The 22354-nt window shown below is 48.7% G+C and overlaps 1 protein-coding gene across 1 annotated transcript; it reads right to left on the bottom strand.

The window, feature by feature from the left end:
* Window positions 1-4700: 4700 nt before the first annotated feature.
* SCD (stearoyl-CoA desaturase) lies at window positions 4701-20410 on the bottom strand. The gene is made up of 6 exons (XM_043597253.1): window positions 19891-20410; window positions 19092-19374; window positions 15134-15264; window positions 13475-13680; window positions 11771-12003; window positions 4701-8779 (listed from the first exon to the last, which is right to left on the bottom strand). Exons 1-6 carry the CDS (start codon window positions 19915-19917, stop codon window positions 8580-8582), a joined length of 1080 nt encoding a protein of 359 aa, XP_043453188.1. The 5' UTR covers window positions 19918-20410; the 3' UTR covers window positions 4701-8579.
* Window positions 20411-22354: the final 1944 nt, after the last annotated feature.

The following is a 22354-nucleotide window of genomic DNA, read 5'->3' as shown; positions in this document are numbered from 1 at the left end:
TCTACTCCACACCCAATATAGAGTAGTTAATGACCTCCAGTTCTGGAGCTGGATCGCAGAACCATTAATCACTCTCTTACAGCTCAACTTCTCTCCAAGTGATTCCAATGACCTTGTCAGTAAAATCGGGGCAGTGATAGCACCTGCTTCTGATACAGGGCGATGACGCATTATCAAGCCCTCGGTACGACGCCTGGTTGTGAGGTAAGTGTTGTTGTTTCTATCATTGTGTGCATAGGTCTGGTGGACTCAGAGCTTAGGTTTCCCGCATCAAAATGTTGTTAGATGTGTACTTATGCACTGGCCTCAACCCCTTTACCGAATGTGGAACGTGGTGCATGGCATATGGATTTTTCCAAGGGCTTTGGTTTAGCAAGAATATCATCCTAGTCTGCTTAGTTTGTAGCAGCTGCCTTTTCTCATGTGACTGGTGTCCTGTCTCCCTGTAGTTTGAGAACAGAGATCATATCATTCTATAATTAAGAAAATGTAGAGTGTTTCTTTTCGTTACACTTGAGTTTGAATCTCAGCTTTTTACAACTAATGGTAAAAACATTAAAACACAATTTTTTCTTGGACTTTTTTATTGAGATATAATTCATCTACCATAAAAACTGCGCTTTAAAGTGCATGATTCAGTGGTTCCCTGCATATTCACAGAGTTGTGCAACCACCACGACAATCTAACTCTAGATCGTTTCATCATCCCCCTCCCTCCAAAAAAGAAAAAAAAAAACCCATGCCTACTAGCAGTCACCTGAATTTCCTACCCCAGCCTCTGGCAACCACCAGTCTGTTTTTGTCTCCGGAGTTGCCCGTGCTGCATTTCACACAGATGGGATTGTATGGGGCAGGGTCTTTTGTGTCTGGCTACTTTTCCTCAGACTAATGTTTTCAGAGTTTATCCGTGTTGCAGAGGCATTGGTAATTCTTTTTGGGGGGCTGAACACTATCTCATCATATGACCGTACCACCTTGTGCTTATTCATCTCTCGGCCATTTGAGTTGTTTCTATCTTTTGGCGATTGTGTAGTATGTAATGCTGATATGAACTTTCAAGTACAAGCTTTTGTGTGGACATATGTTTTCAATACTCGTGGGTACAGACGCCTAAGCATAAAGTTGCTGGATCATACGGTAGCTATGTTGTAACCTTTTGAGGGACTGCCAAACTGTTTTCCACAGCAGCTGCATAATTTTAGATTTCCCCCTAGCAATAAGTGAAGATTCCAATTATTCTGTGTCCTCATCAGCACTTGCTATTAGCTGTCTATTTCATGATAGCCACCCTAGGGAGCGTGAATATATCTTTTTGTGGTTCTGATCGGCATTTCTTGAGAGCTAATACTGAACATCTTTTTGTGCGTTTATTGGTCACCCGTGTATCTCCTTTGCAGAAACGTCTGTTCAAATACTTGGCCTATTTTAAAATTGGGTTGTCTTTTTATTGTTAAGTTGCAAGAGGTTTGTTTGTTTTTAAGTAAGCTCCACACCCAACGTGGAACTCAGACCCACAACCCCAAGATCAAGAGGTACATGCTCCACCGACTGAGCCAGCCAGGCACTCCAAAGCACAGATATTTATTTGTTTGTTTGTTTGTTTGTTTATTTAAAAAAATGTTAATGTTTATTTATTTTTGAGACAAAGAGAAACAGAGCATGAACAGGGGAGGGTCAGTGAGAGAGGGAGACACAGAATCTGAAGCAGGCTCCAGGCTCCGAGCTGTGGGTACAGAGCCCGATGTGGGGCTCGAACTCACCGACTGTGAGATCATGACCTGAGCCAAAGTCGGAAGCTCAACTGACTGAGCCACCCAGGCGCCCCCAAAGCACAGATTTTTAAATTTTGATGAAGTCCAATTCAGTTTTTTGTTGTTATTTAGGCTTTTGGTATCCTATCTAAGAAACCATTGCCTAATTCAAGGTTATAGAGATTTACACTTTTGTTTTCTCTTAAGAGTTTTATAGTTTTAGCTGATCCATTTTGAATTAATATTTATACATGATGTGAGGTAGTAGGTCAACCACATTCTTTTGCATGTAGATAGCCAGCTGTCCCAACACCATGTGTTGAAAAAACTATTCTTTCTCATTGAATTGTCTAAGCATCTTTGTCAAAAGTCAGTTGACTATAAATATATGGGTTTATGTCTATACTCTCAATTCTATTCTATTGATGTCCTTATGCTGGCACTAACACTGTCTTGTTTGGACTATTCTGGGTCCCTTGAATTTCCATATGAATTTTAGGATAAGCTTGTCAATTTCTGTTTAAAAAGGCAATTGGAATTTTGATAAGAATTGCATTGACTCTGTAGATAAATTTGGGGAGTATTACTAACTTACATCTTCCATTTCATGAACATGAGAGATTTCTCGCCATTTATTTAGGTCTTCTTTAATTTCTTTCTTTCTTACTTATTTCTTTCTCTCTTTCCTTTCTTTCTTTCCAGATTTTGCTTTTAAGTAATCTCTGCACCCAACGTGAGGCTCAAACTCACACCCCGAGATCAAGAGTCACATGCTCTACAGGCTGAGCCAGTTGGGCTTCCCTTCTTTAATTTCTCTCAATAACATTTTGTAGTTAACACTGTACCATTCTTGTGTGTGTGCTTCGTTAGATTTATTTCTATTTATCTTATTCTTTTTGATGCTGTTATAAGTGGAATTCTTTTCTTGTGTATTATTCTTTGCTAGTTTATAGAAATACAATTGATTTTTGTGTATCAATCTAGTATTCTGCAACCTTGCTGAATTTGTTTTTTAGTTCTAATAGTTTTTTTCTGTGTGGATTCTTTAGGACTTCTTTTATATACAAAATCAAAATCCTGTCATTTCCATACAGAGATGGATTTACTTCTTCCTTTCCAATCTGGATGCTTTTCTTTCTTTCTGTGCCCCGGTGAATACTTTTAGGGACTGTCTTGGTTCTTCCTCTAGAGAAGAGAGAGAAAATTCTTGTTCATTGGACACCAGAAGCCTTATTTCCATGTTCTTCTCCATTATTATGTTATCCTTCGTCCCATGGTTAAATCTGGGTTATTAACTAGAGCCTTAACCTCTTCACATGTCAAGAAGAAGAGTTCATTACCTTGCCCCCTAGGAGCTCATTATTTACAACTCACCCTTACAGTTAAGTTCATTACTTATTCCTTTTCTCTCTCAATCTTGAATTCAGTTCTCTCAACTGAACATATTGATCAAGCTCCAAGAGCTCTCTCCTTTCTTTCCTTTCTTCCTTCTTGGAACTTTCGCAGATAGGAATCAGAAAACTGCCACAGGGTGAAATAGCAAATACACAAAATACAGATTGCCTGGAGGAAGCATAGTAGCTCGTTCAATTAGGACAACCAGGTAGAAGAGAGGAGGAAAGGAAAAGAAGGTAGCAGAGCTTACTGAGGATAAATTTTTTTAATTGGACGCCAGTTAATGGGAAACAAAGCCAATACTTAGAAGGAACAGAACAATTATAGAACCGAAATAATAGTCCAGCCTAAACATTTTATTTTTTATTTTTTTATTTTTTTAAAGTTTTTTTTTTTTTCAACATTTATTTATTTTGGGGATAGAGAGACAGAGCATGAACGGGGGAGGGGCAGAGAGAGAGGGAGACACAGAATCGGAAACAGGCTCCAGGCTCTGAGCCATCAGCCCAGAGCCCGACGCGGGGCTCGAACTCACGGACCGCAAGATCGTGACCTGGCTGAAGTCGGACGCTTAACCGACTGCGCCACCCAGGCGCCCCAGCCTAAACATTTTAAAGGGAAAGGGGTGGAAAGCCAGATATGGTGAAGAAAATGTCACTATCCACTTAAGTTATTAAGGTCTGGCAAGGTCTCAGTGAATATAGACTTGATTTTGCCTGCTCAGAATTACTCTGAGAGAATCTTGCTTCCCGTCCTAAGTAAGGGTAACCCTGTCCTAAGGGCTTGCCATCCTAAGCAACTTACGGTAACAAGCAAGGGGAGCTGGTTCTGGGGAACTCGTAGAAGCCTGGGTGTTGTCAAGGTGGCCTCCTATGGGAAGACGGAGCTTCTTAAAACTGCAGGAAAGTCCACATTCTCTTTTCCATGAGGATTCTCAGATAAGTGGTAAAGGCTAAAGGCTTTTCCACCTTAAGATCACAGAGCCCTATTCCGGGAGTTTCCTAACCTTGCCTTGGATTGTTTTTCCTTTCTTCCTGCTGTTAATCAGCATGTTCAGGAAGCCACTTAATTCCCAGGAGGCCCACATTTCTTCACCTTTCTTGGAGGAATGACCCAGACTGCCCGGCCTAGGTTGCAAGGTGAAAAACAGCTTTCCCAGAGATGCTTCTCCTGTCGTTCTCTTCCTCTCTGAGTATCTCTGTCTTGGGTCCGTGTGACCGTGTGACACGCAAGAGACCTGGCATTTCCCCAGGCCAAAGTGCCAGCTGGTGTAAATGTGTTTGACTTAATGGCAACAGACTCCTGGTTTCCTGCTGCCAAGGCCGAGTTTAACCTAAAGTTACCCTTAGGAAGGGCAGGGCGGGTTACTGGGGTGAGGCAACCAGTGTAGCGTCTACTTCTTTTTTACTCTTAAAGGTACAGGGACAGGGTATAGGCAGCGTGGTAAACAATCAATTAAAACTACCCAAGCGATAAGTGTACGGGTCAGCAGAGCTAAACTAAAGTCCCAGGAAACTTTGAATCACAGCCAAAAATCACCCAGACACAGTAGAATCAGATTCACTTCACTTTTATTATGAACAAACACAATTTCAGATCAGTACAACTAAGCTTCAGAGTTGATATTAATAGAAATTATTCCAAAATTATTCTTAGGTCACAAATAACTACTATCCCACATAAAAAGGGGGAAATCCCACCCAATCAAGGAAAAGGTATCCTGTGTATTGTTTCCATGGCAATGAGTTTATGCATTCTCAAATGTTGTCTGGCTAGTTATCCACCACTTATCCGATGGATTTACTCAATCTCCCAGAGAGAACCATATCGATTAATGATAGCATCCAGGACCCACGGTTCATGGTGGACACAAGTTCATGGTGGATACTGCTACTATAAAAATACTCAGGACTTAAAAGAATTCCTCTGCTGAAGGATCCCAAAATGCTTTAAAAAAAGCATTAGTCACACCTCAAAACTGCCCTTTGAGGTAGGTCAGTATTATTATCCCATTTTAACAGAAGGAAAACTGAGGCACATTATAGTTAAGTGACTTGCCTAGGGTCACGTAGCAAGTCAGTGGCACAGTGGTAGGAGAGGCCCTGGCCTTAGCCACCCGCGAAACATTGACATCTTGTTTTCTTTAACCTTTCACGCTGACCCATTTGAGCTAGACTTACAGAGAATACACTCAGGATACTAGCAAACCAAGGAGGAAGAGTTTCCATTTTAAATGCTACAACCATCTTTTCATCTAAAAAAAAAAATTATAAATCAAATACATTCAAATTACTTCCACCCTCCATCAAATGTGGGCACTTAATACAAAGAGCCCTAAGAAAAGATTCCAAAGTAAAGCCCAGAAGGGAATCCTGCAAACAACTACACTGATAATTCTCCAGCCAGGCCCCCTTTTCTACCAGCCACTTTTGCAGGCTCTCAGGTGCAAAGGTACTCCACAGAGGAAGTGAGAGCAGGGCTCATATGCAACACTGATTAGAAAAGATGTAAGGCACCCAAATAAGTTGTCAGCACACCCACAAAGCGAGGACTGTTAGAAATTCAGACTTGAGTTTCTGGGACATTAATGTGTCAATTGAACTCAGCTTTAGAATCTTGAAACAAGTGTTCCTTACTCAGCAGACACCCTTCAACCTACACATTCTCCTATACACTGGGGCCCTCAGCTTGAGGACCCTGTCCAGCCTTGTGTAAGTCATGCTATGGATCAGATCCCTGCGACATAATTAGAATAGAAAGATAAACTTGTTTTTGATCAGAATTTATAAAGCAGGCATCTGATAACCTGTGGAATTAAAACTACCCAAGGGATAAGTACACAGGTCAGCAGATCTAAACTACGGTGATCTTCCAGTAGATTCTTTTCTACTGAGAGGAAGAGCTCAAAAGACAAGGATGCCTTTAGTCCAGGTTAACCCCTGTAGCCTCTGTCTGTTTGATGAATACAGGAAGAAAGGCCCTCTTCCCTTCCACTATTAGGGCTCAACAGTGCACAGAACATTTGGTATCGTACATTTCCAATCTTTCACAGAGTACAGCCAGGCTTTTGCATTGATGACTTAGGTACAGGGACAGAAATAGTCCAAGGTTCTCAAAACACCGATGATTTTTTTCAGACCTCTCCTATACTACTGTTTGCCCTAGGCTGTGTGGTGGGGAATGCTGGTTAGTTTACTGAACAGAGACGCTGTTCCGCCAAGTTCATGGCATCTCAGATCCCAAGTCTCGGCTTTGCAGTACACCCTGGCTCCAGGGAACGGGGCCTCCTTTTGAGTGAGGCACTTTGGAACTTCCCTTTGCTTCTTGTGCTTCCCAGTGAAGACTAGGCTCCCTCCCACTTCTACAAGCATTGCACTGTCCACTGGGAGCAGACTCGGGCTGGGCAGGCTTACTGAGCGAGCAGGGGGCAGCTAGCATGCTCTCTCGTGTTCTGATCCAGACAGAGGAGGATAAAAACAAACCCTTTTTTGCCCTACGGCTGGCTCACTGGTACCACATGAGCATTTGGCCTGGCTGTGCCTGAGCCAGGGATGTTTCTGGTGAGGTTTGCCAGCTTTGTCTTGAGTCATCAGTGTGGTAGGGGAGCCCAGAGGTGTAGATGGAGAGACTCTGGAGGCCAAGTGAGAGTGGCAGCTAGCTCAACTTTATAAAGAGAAACAGTGGTTCAGTGACCCTGAGCATTCTGTCTGCAGGAAGGGGAGCTTCCTGGTGAGCAATAGCCATCACTGCCTCTGAGTATCTACAAAAGAGGCTTCCTGCCCAGAGAAAGAAGAAAACAGCAGGGAGGAGATAGAACCTGTAGGAGAAAATGGACAGCTGGGGTAGAGCCAGGAATCAATAACCACAGTAGTTGAGAGATTCCTACCTCGCCTTCCCCCGGCCCAGGCAGTCCTATACTTTAGACTAGAATTTTAACAGAGAAGGAATGGATGAAATGGTTCAACACTGAGGGGAGAAGCCTTCTAGTTTTTATTCATTCCAAGGAGAAACTGGCATTCATGAACGAACCTAACATTTAACTTGTTTGTAGAACCACCTTCCAAATTAGGACATCCAATGACTTACTCAGTAACCTTCTGAATCCCCTGGCAAGGTGTTCTCAGAGCCCTCTTTTGTAAAGTTATCTCTTAGGAACTGCCAACAGACCTTGCCCCGGAACCTCTCCATCTCCTGTCCAGCAGTGAGAGGAAAGCAGACCACCCACCTCATTTCTCCTCTTTTTCAAGCATCCCTCTTTCAGAGGGAGACACTCTAAGTGAATTACTTTAACATTCCAAGCAAAGGATGTATGTATGTATATTTTTATGTTGGACCCAACCCCACCTCTTAAAATCCTTCCTTTTGTGGAAGGTGGCTGTGCTCACCACTAGGCCACAAACATGTTCCTCTTTCGGATGTCTGGAAACGCTTGAGCCACCTTATTCCTATGATGGGAGCTGACCAATGTCCCGGAGATGGCAGAGCAGAAAGATGAAAGAATTTTGATGATTCCGTGATCCGCTAGATTCACCAATTCTGGACACAAGCAACCTCAAGATTTCTTGCCATATGGAATAAGAAATCTTGTCGTTATTAAAAAAAAAAAAAAAAAAAATCCTTCCCCAGCAGAGACCACTTTTACTACAAACTAAATGCTTCTTCTTTACCCTCAGACTAAACTACAGTGGGACATTGAGATTTGCTTTTGCGTTGCCAAGCTCTATGCCCATTCCCCATTCAGAGTCAGGAGAGAGAGGAGGCATGCCATCTGGTGGGGCTCCAAGTCCCCACCAGGCAAGCAACTGTGTGTCCAATCACAGCAGGAGCTTCTTGCCTTGATTCCCACCTCGCCCCGTCTTTACTTTTCTCAATCATACCATACACGCTAACTCTCTCCCCTGACAATTTACCTGCTTTAGAAGCTTTGGGCCCAATAAAGTTATTTTCCATTCCAACTCGCAAAAGCCTGGGCTGAAGACAATTAACGGGGGCCTTCCCAGAAGATTTTATCCTAGCTCTAGCGTGAGCCACCCATCCTGAGTCTCAGGACAGCTCAAGGAAAGAGTTATGTGGGGCAAAGCCCACAAGCTCTGGGCTACAGAACGGTTGTCTAGGCTTTGGAAGTTGGACACCCACCAATGAATGACGAGCTGCTTGCCTGGGAGGCGACGAGCGAGGAGGGGAAGGGAAGCGATACGGACAAAGCAAAGAAAACGACGATGGACTAGAAGAGAGGGAAGAGAAGAGCAAAAATAAGAATATCAGCTTAGTGTCGTGAAGGCAGAGTTGTTGGCTTTCAATTTTAAAAGAATACTGGAGTGGGTTAATGTCATCCTCTTTAGCATCCTGGTAGCATTATTCAGTAGTTAATAAACAGAACATTAAACCTCTGCCCGGCTGGCTTTCGGAAAAGGAACCCGAGGGACCCAAAACTCAGCCACTCTTGTAGCTTCCGTCTCCAGTTCTTTTAACCCTGGCCAGGATGGCGGCCTTGGATACTTTCTTCCGGTCGTAAGCCAGGCCGAGGAAAGCCATGCAGTCGATGAAGAATGTGGTGAAGTTGATGTGCCAGCGGTACTCACTGGCAGAGTAGTCATAGGGAAAGGAGTGGTGGTAGTTGTGGAAGCCCTCCCCTGGAACAGAAGCAATGAGAGTTATGGGGCCACGCTGTGAGCTGCAGTCTTCGTGGTCTCCGCGCGCTGGTTGCCTAGCAGAGGGCCTCAACCCCCTCAGAAACTTGCTATTGCTGAATGAACCAATGAACCCAGGCTCTTCGCCTCTGAACCCAATTGTTTCCCTCAGAGGCGCTGGGGAGCCCTGATCCCCCAAGCCTTTCTAGGAGCCTTTGTCAGAGAAGGACCGGCAATTTCTCCCAGAGGATAAGCTAACTAGAGAGAAAACTGCTATGGCTGGGAATGGATTTCAGATTGGAAGATTCCAGAGCCTCGCTAAATATTGGTCTGAGCCGCTACAGGCTCTTTGTGGACATGTGCATGTGTCAGCGTGGGGAGAGGACAGGGTAGAGAATGAAGGACTTTTGCTGTGCTTCTTACAGAGATGAGCAAAGGACCACACCTTTCGCCACGGCATTAGCGCCACCTCGAAGGGGGGAAGATATTGACAGAATTGGGCAGTAACAGCCCAAAGGCAGAAGAAAAAAGGCCCAGTGCAGGGGCCCGAATTTCCTCAGTCACTACTGGTTTACAATGGACTGTTCCGGCTTCTAGTACTTTGAGCTTTGACCCTGGCGTAGGGTGATGCTGATAAAACAGAATCTCTCTGAGGGAGTAAGAATTAAAATGCTTATGGGGCACCCGGGTGGCTCAGTCGGTTAAGCAACCGACTCTTGGCTTTGGCTCAGGTCAGGATCTCACGGTTGGTGGGATCAGGCCCTGTGTCGGGCTCTGCGTTGACAGCGAGGAGCCTGTGTGGAACTCTCTCTCTCTGTTTCTCTCCTTCTCTCTCCCTCTCTCTCTGCTCCTCCCCTGCTCTCTCTCTCTCTCTCTCCCTCTCTCAAAATAAATAAATAAACTTAAAAAGAAAAAGACTTAAAATGCTTAGATATTCCCTCTAACCTCTGAGATTCTGAGATGAGCAGGTCACTTTGCTGGACAGAAGAAAAACAAAGCAATTCCGGTTTTAGGAGAATTTCGGGAACAGGTAAAGCTTTGGAAACTCCGCAGAGAGTGAGCCTTCCAACCTCTGGCAGGACTCTTCCTTCCGGATCGTATTCAACAGTAACAATACTGACCCTTAGAAAGCTGGGAAAGACTGGCTAATAAAAGAGCACACTCTGAGCCCTTTGAAGATAAAAGAAGCCTAGTAGAGCAGTAATGATATAACAAGCAAGTGAAGGAAGTCCTGCAAAGTAAATGACACCATCCAGGGCAAGTCAAGGTATGTCCTCTCTCTGTGACACCTGATTATCCACAGTGTGAACTGAGTAGGAGGCTGGGCTCGCCACAAGGCCGAACGTACCGACAAGATTACCAATTTCCATAAATGGTTTTGTACCAAGGCTCTGTACAAGCACCAACCAGGCCCCCGGTTATCAGATTTAAAACTAAACCAGATACACACATAGCCAAGAGGCCAAGAAACAGAGGAAGGCCCATGGATGGAACAGGGAGAGGACTCGGCAACTGGGGCAGCAAGACAGAGCCCAAGCAAGGCTCAAGGGAGGAGGGCAGCTTTGGCAGAGAGAAAAAGAGCATGTGACTGTGGGGGAGGTAACTCAAGAAGAAAAAGGTTAGAACGGCAGAAAAATAAGCCCCAGGAGAACAAAGGCCAGAGGTGAAAAGGGAGGAGGGCAACAGGTCGGAGAAACGAATGAGAGCCGAGACAAAGTAAGATACTGGCAGCCACTCTGAAGTCGTGCTCAGCAAGAGGCTGCAGTTGGGGAAGCTTGCCATAGACCCAGCGCCAGGAGAGGACAAGTGTCATTCCAGAAACTTCCATTTCTGTGAAAGTCTCAGACTTGCATCGCCTAGGTGACTGATTTCAAACAGGGTTCAGAGCATGAGCGGGCGCACTGGTAGACGGTGCCTGCGAGGCGCGGGAGGCACATGAAAGTTCCGAAGAGATGGGAAAAAAACGCCCTAGTACCGATAGTAAAGATGATGAGGATTGAGAATCTAATGGGAGGTTTTAAAGCGAAAAAGTGAAGGTTAGGCCACAGTGGGCACAAATATGTGGAACGGTGAAGTTGCCTAGATATACCGGATGACCAATAGCACTGGTCATTGGTGAGGAAGAGGTCACGGGGTCTGCTTCAGGAAAATAAATTCCAGGCCTCGGTCAAGGTCTATATTTAGTTGAAAACAGTGACGGGGAAGAAAAGCGGGGGGAGTCAGATAGTTAGAAGCCTGTTGTCTTAGCCTCTGGCTATTAAGACTGGAATGATAGAAATAAATTCATGAATAGTCAGCATTAGATCAGTGAGCGGGTACTTGTGATCAAACTAACCACTTTACTCATGGTTCCCTAAGCCACGTTGTGGGGAAGGTGTGTTCCTAGCACAGAGGAGAAGCAGGAGAGAGAAAGATAAAGGGCAAGAGATAGGACTGACGAGTGGTGGCAAAGGGTCACCAACAATTGCTTTGATGCCCTTCATGTTGGCATCACCAAAGAATAAGGCGTGGCACATGCTTCAGATGTGGCCTCCCTGAATACAGCAAGAAGATAAAATAGAAGTTGGTGCAATTAAATTACAAGGACTTAGTCTACATTGTATACAGCACGTTTACATATAACACCCTAGGCTTACTGCCCACCCAAATGATCCTGTTGGCCCGTTTATGCATTCCCTGCCCCAAGCAAGACCTGCAATCCAGCCCAGAGGTGACTGGAAAAAGGAAAACCCAAAGGGGCTCATTATACATAGCATTTGGGAATGTTCTGGAATGTGAAATCAAGTGCATTGTTGTTGTTTTACCCTTTTCTTCCCACAGAAAATCTGTTGCCTGACTCTGAAAAGTTGTCTAATATATTGACCCTTAGTTTTGCAGTGGGATCCCAGACAGAAAGAAGTCCTAAAACAGGTTACTCTGGTTTTTCTGGCTCCTAGCCTAACACCCTAACCGGCGGACCACTAGAAGGGGTCTTGCTGCGGACTGCTGACTTACCTACAGCTCCCAGGGAAACCAGGATATTCTCTCGGGGGCTAATGGTGGTGTCATAAGGGCGATATCCGTAGAGGTGGGCAGCGCTGTTCACCAGCCAGGTGGCATTGAGCACAATGGCGTAACGCAAGAAAGTGGCAACGCACAAGCTGTGTATAAAAGTTTCACCCCAGAAATACCAGGGCACAAGAGTGGGCAGGATGAAGCACATCAACAGGATGCCGGGTTTGTAGTACCTACATTGAGAGACCATACGCTGAGTCAGAGGGGAGAGGACTCCCAGATCTGCCTGATTTTCCCACTGTCACCGGTGGGGCTCTTTCCTTCTATGGGGTACAACATAGCAGAAGTCAAAGCAAGAGGGAACGGGGTGGGGAAATGTTCTGAGAATGTCTCCGGGGTTAGAAAATGAGGTAATGACAGGTGAACTGACTTTTCTAGGATCACACCAGTAGGAACCGGTGGAGCAAGGATTGGAATGCTTGTCTCCAGCGTCTGCATCCAATGTTCTTTTTGACTGTAGCCTAATATCACCTTGGTAAGACAGGTGAGGTCCCAATTACCAACTTAATAAACTCAGTCCTCCTTCCCAGGCTGTTTTTCCATCCTGCCTTGTAGGCTCCTTTCTCTTTCCCGTCCATGGTTTCTGAGAGTCTGTGCTGTGTCTTGCCTCCACGTCCTGCTGGCCACCCCTCTAATCATTCCTCTCCTTCCTGAGCCAGGCACAGAGCGTCCTTGACGCCCGCAGGCCCTCTGGAGGCTCCGTGCCATTCTTCACTCTCTCCAATGTAGGCTACGCCATTGACATTTCTAGGGAACCGGTTTCCTGCTTCTCTTCAGTGGCCAGTGTTCTCTACTCTCCTACCATTAGTATTCCCTGCATCAAACTTTGCGTTCCTGCCATGTTAACTGGCTCCCTGTTAACTCCTTACTCGTGGTCCTGCTTCTCAGCTCTCTGACTCAATGGTTTTTTTTTTCGACCATCCCGAGAGTGACCTTTCTAAAGCACACCTCCGGTCATGCCACATTGCTGTTCAAAAAACCTGTAATGGTTTCCCGTTGCCTATTGAATTAAGTCCTACTTTTGCTTTTAAGGCTCTACAAGAATAGCGTCAGCCTCTCTTTCTAGTCTTATTGCCACCACACCCTGTGCTTCAAGCAAAAGGACTTTGTGGCTGGAATGCGCTTTCATGCTTTAGCTCCTTCTCTTCTTTGTGTTTGTACTTTCCCTTCCCACACACACACACCTGTGAAAATCTCTATCCATCAGGGGATTCCAAAGCTATCTTCTGCATTAACCCTTCCCCCATGCCCCCCACTACACAACCTCCCTCTCCTTTGGGCCCCTCATTGGTATAGAAAACATCTTGCATGTGTCATGGCTGTCCAGATCTTTGGCTCCCCCTCCACTTCCCAACAGGCTACAAACTCCTTGAAGGCAAGGATTGTGACACAGTCATCGTTGTATCTGTGAATGTCCTAGGCCAATAAGCATTTGTTGAATCTAACTGGTTTAATTAAGAGAGCTCTGAGAGAAAGAACAACAGTCCATGGGCAGGGGCCTGTGGGCCGTTAAGTATGAGGGTTTTAAGTTAAATTCGGAACGTGCAAACTCACTAAATTACTCAGCTTCGGTTTATAAGCCCTAGGGGAAAAAAGGGGGTTCCCCAAGCACTAGATGCCCAGCCCCGTTATCCCCTCACTCACCTTCTCTGGAACATCACCAGCTTCTCAGCTTTTAGGTCAGACAAGTCTAGCAAACCACCCTTCTCTTTGACGGCTGGGTGTTTGCGTACGAGCAGCCAACCCACATGAGAGAAGAAAAAGCCACGCCGGGAATTGTGAGGATCAGCATCTGTTTCTGAGAACTTGTGGTGAGCACGGTGATCTCGGGCCCATTCAAACACGTCATTCTGGAGGGACAGAGAAGAGGAACGTAGGCCTGATGAGAAATACCCTCTTAGAGGAATTCCACTGGGTAGGCAACTTTAAGAGCCCATGGCTCTCAGCTCCACCTCACAAAATGCCCAGGGGTTGGGGTATCAAAGGGGTCATGGAGTTGCCTCCTCTTGTCCCCCAGCTTGCCCCCGAAGCTTCGGTGGAAGGGCAATTTAAAGTCCCCGGACCACAAACAGGACTAGCTTCTTCTTGAAGGTTATATGGTGGACAGAACGGAGGCAGATCACACAGAGCTCAGAGAGTTTCATTCGAAAAGCACATTGCAATTCTTCAAGCAAGAAAAATGCTGGAAAAGGTCCTCACGGGGCGCCAAACCCCTGGGCATGGAGATCACAAGGGAGGCAGCCTTGCGTTCCCAGGTCCCGGTCGGTGGATGAAGCTTCAGAGAGCTCCGTTCTGACGCCTTGCCACATAGACGATGGCCAGGCAAAGAAATCACGATCTTGACTCCATTTCCAAATGACCTGTGGGCTCCCCTAGGATTCTTTTCATCCCTTAAAGAATGTGCCAGAATCTCTTCCTTTGCCCCACAAAGACAACATCAGGAACCTTCAGTGCTGTGACAGAGATGATTATACAACTGTGGCAAGTACCTGGGATGCTGCCATGAAGGACAGGATCAGTTTGCTTTCTTTCCTTTTTCCTCTTGCTCCAAGCTAAGCCCCGCACCACAGGCTATCTTTTGTCCATTGCTTCCACTTAATAACTGGGAGTTCCCTTTCCCCAGTTCCCTGCATTCTACCTCTGCCATGAACTCTTTGCCTCAACAAACTTCAATATTTGACTTAGCCAGACTGGCAGCCCAAGATAGAACCAAAATGTTGGTCTACCTAGCTTGTCAGTGACACCATTTCCTCATCTGTAAGAGGGGGGTAATCACACCGACCTTCTAAGATCGTTGTGAGGGTTTCATGAGGTAATCCACGTCAAGGGCCTAGAATAGTCAGGCACACAACCAGTGCTACAAAGTATTTGCTCATATACCCGAGAACACAGAGTCCAAGAGTCTATGACATATCAGCTTCAATCCCATTATGGTGGAATCCTAAAATATTCGCCTAAAATGGCGAATTTATTGTCCTGTGTCTGCCCAGGAACACAGGGTCAGCTCCTTATGCACTGCGGCCCCTTATGATAAGGCCCCCAACAGCTACGACTGTGTGACAACAGAGGGACCTTAGGATCGAAAATAATCCCATGATGCTGAGACTATTTCCTATGTAGCTCCTACTCCCTCTTCCAATGTGGACTTAGGGACTGGGCCTGCACTGGAGGTGACCCTAAAGGGGAGAGGAAATTGAGGTGCTGTCCAGGTGTAGCTCCTCTCCAGGCACTGAGCTCCTCCGTTCTGTCCCTGGACCATCAGAAGAGTGGAGGGAAAAGAGCTGAGCAGAGCCAGCTTCTTACCTGGAATGCCATCGTGTTGGCAATGATCAGGAAGAACCGCAGGGGCAGCCGAGCTTTGTAAGTCCGGTGACTCCATAGGCGATGAGCTCCCGCTGTTATGCCCAGGGCGCTGATCACATAGTAGAAGAACCCTGCCGGGAGAAGTCAGTGTGGGTAGTCACTAATCTGGGAAGACATTCACATGACGTTCTCCAGACTGGTCCGTGCGTTCTTTAGGCTTCGGGTGAGGATCTGTTTTACCCTAAACTCCAGGGATGCCTTGGTCTCCCATGCCCCTTCCGTTTTACAAACTGAAAACTACCATCACCTCCCATCCTCTGGAACGAGCCAAATCCCAGGCACTTCAGAAAGGCCAGGCAGAGAAGAGGGCTCTTATCACCCAGCCACGTGTCATTCTCCATCATGAAGGACATTATCCCAGATCCCATTTCCTTTGACCTTCAGTTAAACTTTTCCAAAGTTTTAAGGACCCCAGACGACTCCTGCAAAGTTTAGGACCTATAAGCAAGGGTGGTATTAAAATGTTTGACAGCCAGTATGGTCTACGCATTGACCAGGTCAAGGGACCCTGGATTCTAGAGGACACTCACAGGGCTCTGAACCGTGGCTATTCACCAACTAGTATAAAAACATTTCAATATTTTAGCAGGCAGTGGGGCCATATCGGGGGAAAACCCGCACTGCACATAAGTCATATCTGCACAGTGTCTGAAGCTTTGCCAAGGCTTTGATGCTCTCTGATTCATCGGATACCTTGAATGGGATCTAATATCCTCACTTTGCAGTTACGTGTACCTTGCAGTACGCGGTGAGAGGCTCGAAACCAAGTTGTCTGTCAACAAGCAGTTTGTGTCCCGGCTATACTGTACCCTCCACAGCCCCACGGTTCCTGTGTCCCTCCTTTGCCATGTGTCTCAGTCAGTCCCTGCTCCCTCTGGCAAGGCTAATTCTAGGTAGTGGTGGGATGGCCTCCAAGCTACCGGCAGAATACCCCAACACTGTCCTGCCTCACCTTCCCGGAGGCCTGCAGGATATAATCTCTAGATTATACAGAGATATAATCTCGAGCTGAAAAGTGGGTTTCTGGGTATACCCATCTTCCTCTGCTCTAGGAGGCAGGGGCTGAGGCCTTGGTAGAGCGGTGACGGTTGACAGTGTTCCATTCCTAGGAAAGCTGCTAGAAACAATAGATCCTCAGTGGCCACGGAACTTAGTTGCAGTTGGAGACACTGCACATTGTAACAAATTGTCCTGTGTTCTCCTCCAGCCATAGATACCAGTTTCCTAAATAACCCCCTTCCTCCCCTATCCTATCTTCCTCCACCCTCTCCTGTTCCTCCTACAGGATCTGGAGGAGAGCCATGGGGCCAGAGTCTGTCCCAGTGAAAGCTCTACCCATAGTCTCTCTGAGCTGGGATTGGGGCTTCAGGTGATTTGCTGGCTTTAAGCCATGTGGTGAGTTCTTTCCAGATGTATAGTATCTGCCTGCAACTGCATCTGAAAAAGTGACAGTTGAGCCACAGCCGACCAGTCACCAATGAGGAAGAAAAATGGCTCTGGGCATGAAAGCAAAAGCACTCAGCTCAGAACCAAGGAAGCTGCTAGGGCTTTTGCACGCCACAGAGGACCTGGCAAGTTGACTCAGAAAGCACATAAGATGCTAGTATTAACAGGGGCATTGGGAAAAGAGCCCATACACTCTGGTGCCTTTTTCTATCAGTATCTCTAAAGCCCATCTAATAGAAAGCCTTAAGTCCATTGGGGATTCATTTCTTCATGAATGTCCAACTCGTCGGCCTAAGGAAAGTCTCATAGCTTTGACTCTAAGAAAGATTGGAGAAGTTTTGCCCCTTGGCCAGTATTGCCGAGGTATCTCTTCAGCCCTAAGGGCTCTTCTGAGATGCTCTCAAAATCGCTCAGAACCATGAGAAATACTGGAATCACTACCAGTTGCTAATTTAACACTGTCCTTAGGGATAAAACAAAAGGAGAAGCCAAGCTCCTAAACTCTGAAGGTGGCCCTCTGACCCTCCCTTCACCCCTCTTGTTCCTTGAGACAGAGAAGTTCTGACTTCCTAGATACAGCTGGTCATCCCATCAACTAAGCCATCCACCACGTGGCCCGGGGGCGGGTGTGTGTGTGTGTGTGTGTGTGTGTATGTAAATCACCATCCAGTCTCTGTGTGCCATGTTTCTCTGTCCAAAAGTACAGTACACACCCATGGGCAGAGCCCCCAAAAGGTAGCATTGTTCCCCCTGCACCAGCAGCCAAGGGCAAGGAGCAATCAGCAATTGTCTGGCCGAGCTCCGGGCCTCACGAGGCCTACAGGGAGTTCTGAGGTTAGAGGGGGCTAGGTGACAAAACTACCTGTGAAGATCCTCTACTGGGAAGAAGGAGCAGAGAGAAGAATCCATAGTCTCCCTGGGGGATCCTTAAACCTGCTCTTGACCCCTCACACTACAGCTGAAGTCCTGCTGGGTTCTCAGAGGGGTACAGAACACATGTCCCCTCCCCTCCCAAGCATAAGGGCCCTTCCTGGTCTGCAGATGAACTGATTTCCTGCACCCGGCCAGCCCCAGGAGTGACACACATGTAACCCAAAGAGCACTACCTTCCTAATCCCAAAAAAGTCCTGTTTGTCCCACTTTGTATCTGGAAAAATTGAGATCCCAAAGAGAGGGGATCTACCCAGTTGCATTTCTCTGTGGCACTGAGAAGATTTCCCAAGACAAAGCTTCAGGGGCAAGATCCTACCACCTTTACACCAAGAGGTCCGTGGAGGGGAATCAGCTAAAACTTGGCCTACCAGCCCTTCGACACAACTCTCGGCCAAGAGTGCAGCTGTCGGCAGGCATCCCACACCCAAGACTGCTCTGGAAACCCTAAAGTTGTGTTTTGGAGGGGAGTTCTGGCTCACTACCCTCAGAGAGGGGCAACGTGGAGCCCCTGGGGCACTGGAGCCCTCTGCTCTCCCTTTCCCCTTCCCAGGTCAGGCTTTTGGTGGCAGAGGTGAAAATGCCTGCAAAGCACATGTGTGTATCCAGGGGGCAGGGCCCTGCCATCAGCCCATCCCCGTGGATCCCTGAAAAAGCTGAGCTAAGGGCAGGTTAGGGACAAACCGGAAACCATCTCCCTCACTGCAGCAGCCTCAAGGCTGGGGCTGCTCAGGGTTCTCTTTTCTGGCCTGGCCTGGCTGTCCCTGGCAAGGAGGGACTTCCTGACATCAAGAGAGAGGGGCCAGAGCATGCCAGATGGGCACTGGACATGAAACATTTCCTCCGTCATATTTCGTTCTCAGAACATTTTCATTTGGTGGCATGCTCAGTTCCCTGCGGACGTCCATGGAGTCGCAGCAACATCTGTGTGACCTGCTTCATACAGGAGCTTTCTTCGTCTATTAAACAAAGAAGCCTGGTCGGGCCAAGGGCCAAGGCAAAATTATTTTGTAGATAACCTCTTCTCTGGTCCTCCCTCTTCTACTAACTCTTTTCCTGAGCGGGTTCTCTTGCTTTCCTAGGACTGTGCTCAGCATATTCCCTCTAAAGCTGCTGGTCTAGTCCCATGTTCCCATGCCTCCCAGGTTGTGGCCTTGATCCTTTTGTGGCCGGCAGGGCTAGGACAGGCAGCCAAGCAAATGACTTGAAACAGAAATGCTCCTTCAGGGAGAGCTGACTCTTTGGCCCAGGTCAACTCATTTCAAAGCCTGCAGCACCCGGTCTCAGGGCTCCCTCCCCAACCCCCATATTAAAGGACCCCCAGCATCGTCACTCCTGCATCCCGATCCCCCTAGGCTCCGTGCTAGGCTCCGTGCCCACCATTCTTGAGTCACCAAGAGACATGGCTGGGAAAACCTGGGCCTGGAGGGGCTGTTGCCTCTGCTCTATGCAAGATCCTACCTTATTAGAGGAGTGGGGAGAAGCCAGGGCACTGGGTCAGAAGGACAAGGGAATCTCTTACCCCAGATCCAGGTGTAGACCTTGCAGGTGGGAACCAATATGATCCCATAGAGGGCTCCTAAGTGTAGCAGAGACATAAGGATGATGTTTCTCCAAACATACTGAAGCTTGGGCCTTGGGCCCTCGGGATCTTTGTAGCTTGGGTCGTAGATGTCATCTTTTATTTCAGGGCGGATGTCTTCTTCCAAGTATGGGGAAGGCTTCTCCAACTTGCACCCTCCATTCTGCAGAATCCTGGAGGGAGGCGCTGTGATGGTGGTGGTAGTTGTGTAGGAGCTAGAGATCTGGAGGGGAGAGGAAGCAGAGTCAGGAGGGAGAAGAGGACACGTGCACGTAGCCCTTGCCACTTCACTCTAATCGAGGGGGGGGAGGGGAGGGAGGGTGGCGTCGGGACAGACCCTGCGCCCAAAGCCTACGTTGTTAACTAAAGAGTCCGGGGTACCTCTGATGGAAGAGAGGGAAGCCCCCAGGACCTGTGCAGATAGATTGTGGAAGGTGGTGGAACCTCAAGGTGAAGATGCGATAGTAAGGAGGAGAAAAACACTCGCACCCTTAAGAACACACAAAGGAAAACCCGCATGCATATATAGACATCAAAGTACCGGCACGACCAGGTTTTTCTTTAAAGCTTAAGAAACAAAAGTTGGGGAACCAAGTCCTCAAATTACAATCCACATCCCCACCAAATTGAAGGCAGTACAACTCGCAAAAGATGACTATACAGTCCACGGAGATCTCAACGCTCTCGTCCACCCAGCGCCTGTGAACCCGCAGTGTGCGGGCAATTACTTGGAGCTCACCTCCTCTTGCAGCAAGTGGGCCGGCATCTGGGCTCTCTGATGCGGGGATCACTTTCCCGGGGCTGAGACTGCAGAGCGGAGTTCCGGACAGCCGGAACAGAGGGTAGACTTCGGTTCCCGAGCCCGCGTTTGCGTGGTGACCCGCGGCGCTGCGCCCCGAACCCCTCTCTGCGCGGTGCGCGCCGGATCGGTGTCGGGATCCGATCTGCAGTACGTGGCTCTACCCGGGATGGGAATTTAAAGGCTAGAGCTGGCAGTGGATGTCCGTATTTCCTCAGACCCCTTTTATTCGCTGCCAAGAAGGGGCAAAGTGCGCGGAGTTGGCTCGCCGTGGGAGACCCGCCTGGGCGGGAGAGGGGAGGAGACAGGGCTGAGGCGTGCTGCGGGATGGAGACGCACAAACAGGATACTGCAGACACACCGCGGCTCCGCCGCTGCAGCCCAGGCCCCTGCCCCTGCCCCTGCCCCCGGGGAAATGCTAATGTGCTTCTGTAGAATCTGGCGCGTCATTGGCCGAAGGGAATTTGGTGCCACCTCGTCCAGCCGTTGCCATTGGCTGGGCGCAATCTGCTGTTCCCTCTGCCGCGAGCTACTCGCTCCCCCTCCCGTCTCTTTCTCCTTCTCGGCTCCTCTTCCCCCGGCCGCTGGCCCGGTGCCCGGCACCCTGCGGGCTCGGAGGCGCTCGGGAGCTTTCCCTCCGCACGCGGGAGAGGACCCGGTCCGGGAGTGGGGGGTGGCTACCCGCCCGGGACTGGCCCCCGACCGCGGGCGAACGCCTGGGCACCGGGGAAGTTTCCCTGGCAACAGTGGGGAAGCCCCGGGGCCCACCACTCCGCGCAGCTCGGTCCTGTCTTCGCGCGCCCAGAGACGCGTGGGAGGAGGGCGAGACGTGGCTTCCGAGCTGGGGTCCCGGGCAAAGGGGGCCGGCGGGGTCCCGCGTGGCTCCCCGGCGGGCGCGGGGCCGGGGGCCGCTGCGGAACAATGGCCCTGCCCCGCCCACCAGCCCCGCCGCGCGAACCGGAGCCTGCGGAACCCGCGGGGGCTCGGGACGGGCGGCCGGCACACATGCCTGCACATCCACGTGTGTCTGTCTTGTGTGTGTGTGCGCGCGCGCGTGTGTACCTGCACGCGCGCAGGGTGTTCTGCCTTGGAGCGCGCTCAGCAGGGGACAGTCACTGCCAGGCACCGCGGTGGAGGGGGGGGGGTGGGGGTGGGGTAGGAATCCCATCCCTCTGTGCTGCGCACAGGCCTCTATGCCTCTGGGATGTTTCGGTGAGACTTGAGCCAGGTTGTAATTCGGGGTTCTCCTTCAAGGAAAAAGGCAGAGAGCGCACGCTTTCGCTTTCACACAGACACAGGCCAGAGGACTGGTGTGTGCAACACGAGTAACCAACAGGTGTTGCATTATTACTGCAAGCCACTTCGCAAGGATCATTTTATGTCATCCTTACTGCGACTCCATGAGGCGGGCTGTGCGTTCAGCTGAGATAAGGGGAGGTTAAGTCGCTTGCCTCTGGTCACAGCAGCCAGGAGTTGAGCCTTTCAGAAGTGTGATGCTAGAGCCCAAAGTCTAAGTCCCTGCCCAGAATCCTGGGTCCCTGAGACGCTCTCACCTCCCTGCCCTGTCCCTCATGGCCCCTGTCTTTCTGGGCCTGTGGGAGGCTGACCATGAGAGCAAGCCCAGGACCAGGCAGGCCATGATTCCTCCCAGCCTCCTTCCACAGCCAGGCGTCCCGGAATCCTGTCCCAGGATCCTTCCTCTGGGAAGAGGAGAGCACAAGGGGCTGGTGCCAGCCGTTGGCTTCCCAGCAAGAGAGGCACCTGGGATTGCCTGGGAGGAGGACTGAGGAGCTCCCTTGTTGGCCACTGGTCTCGGGGACGGTCAGGCCACCTCCCTGGCCAGCCAGTCACCGGCACCTCCATTCCAGTCGAGGCTCCCTGGCCGGTGCAAAAGTTTTGAATGAGCCTGACTGGCTGCCTCCCTTAGGAGCAGCGGGTCTTGTCATGGCTGCGAAGTGCTGGGCGTGTAGAAGGGAAGTCTGTGCACATGCTGCTCCTGGGGCTTGCTCTGCACTGTCTACTCAATTCCTCTGCCAACCACAGGGTCACTCTTCCAGGGAGAAGATCCAGGGTTCCTTTAGGGCTGTACCCTTCATTGTGCGTGAGGGTGGCTCTCTAACCTGGAGACCAATTTTCCTTCTCCTTAACTGCCTAAGTATATTTGACCTTTCTTCCAGATCCTGGACTTCTGCTTGTATATTACTTAGGCCGGGAACTAGATCATTCATTTTCTGCCAGAGAAAGAAAGGGAAGGCCTGCCAAGACAAAATTAGAACTGGGGTATTGTATTTCTCTCTAAAGATAAGATGCTGCCCTATGGGGGAACCTTTGGGAATCTAGGGAAGGTCTAGATTAAGGAGAGAGTTTCAGGGAGAAATGGTCAGATCCCATGTCATTGTTGATG

This window comes from Prionailurus bengalensis, chromosome D2, assembly GCF_016509475.1.
Source record: "Prionailurus bengalensis isolate Pbe53 chromosome D2, Fcat_Pben_1.1_paternal_pri, whole genome shotgun sequence".
NCBI classification, from domain to species: Eukaryota; Metazoa; Chordata; class Mammalia; order Carnivora; family Felidae; genus Prionailurus; species Prionailurus bengalensis.
Note: the sequence above shows the minus strand (reverse complement) of the source record. Positions and strands in the feature narration are given on the sequence as shown.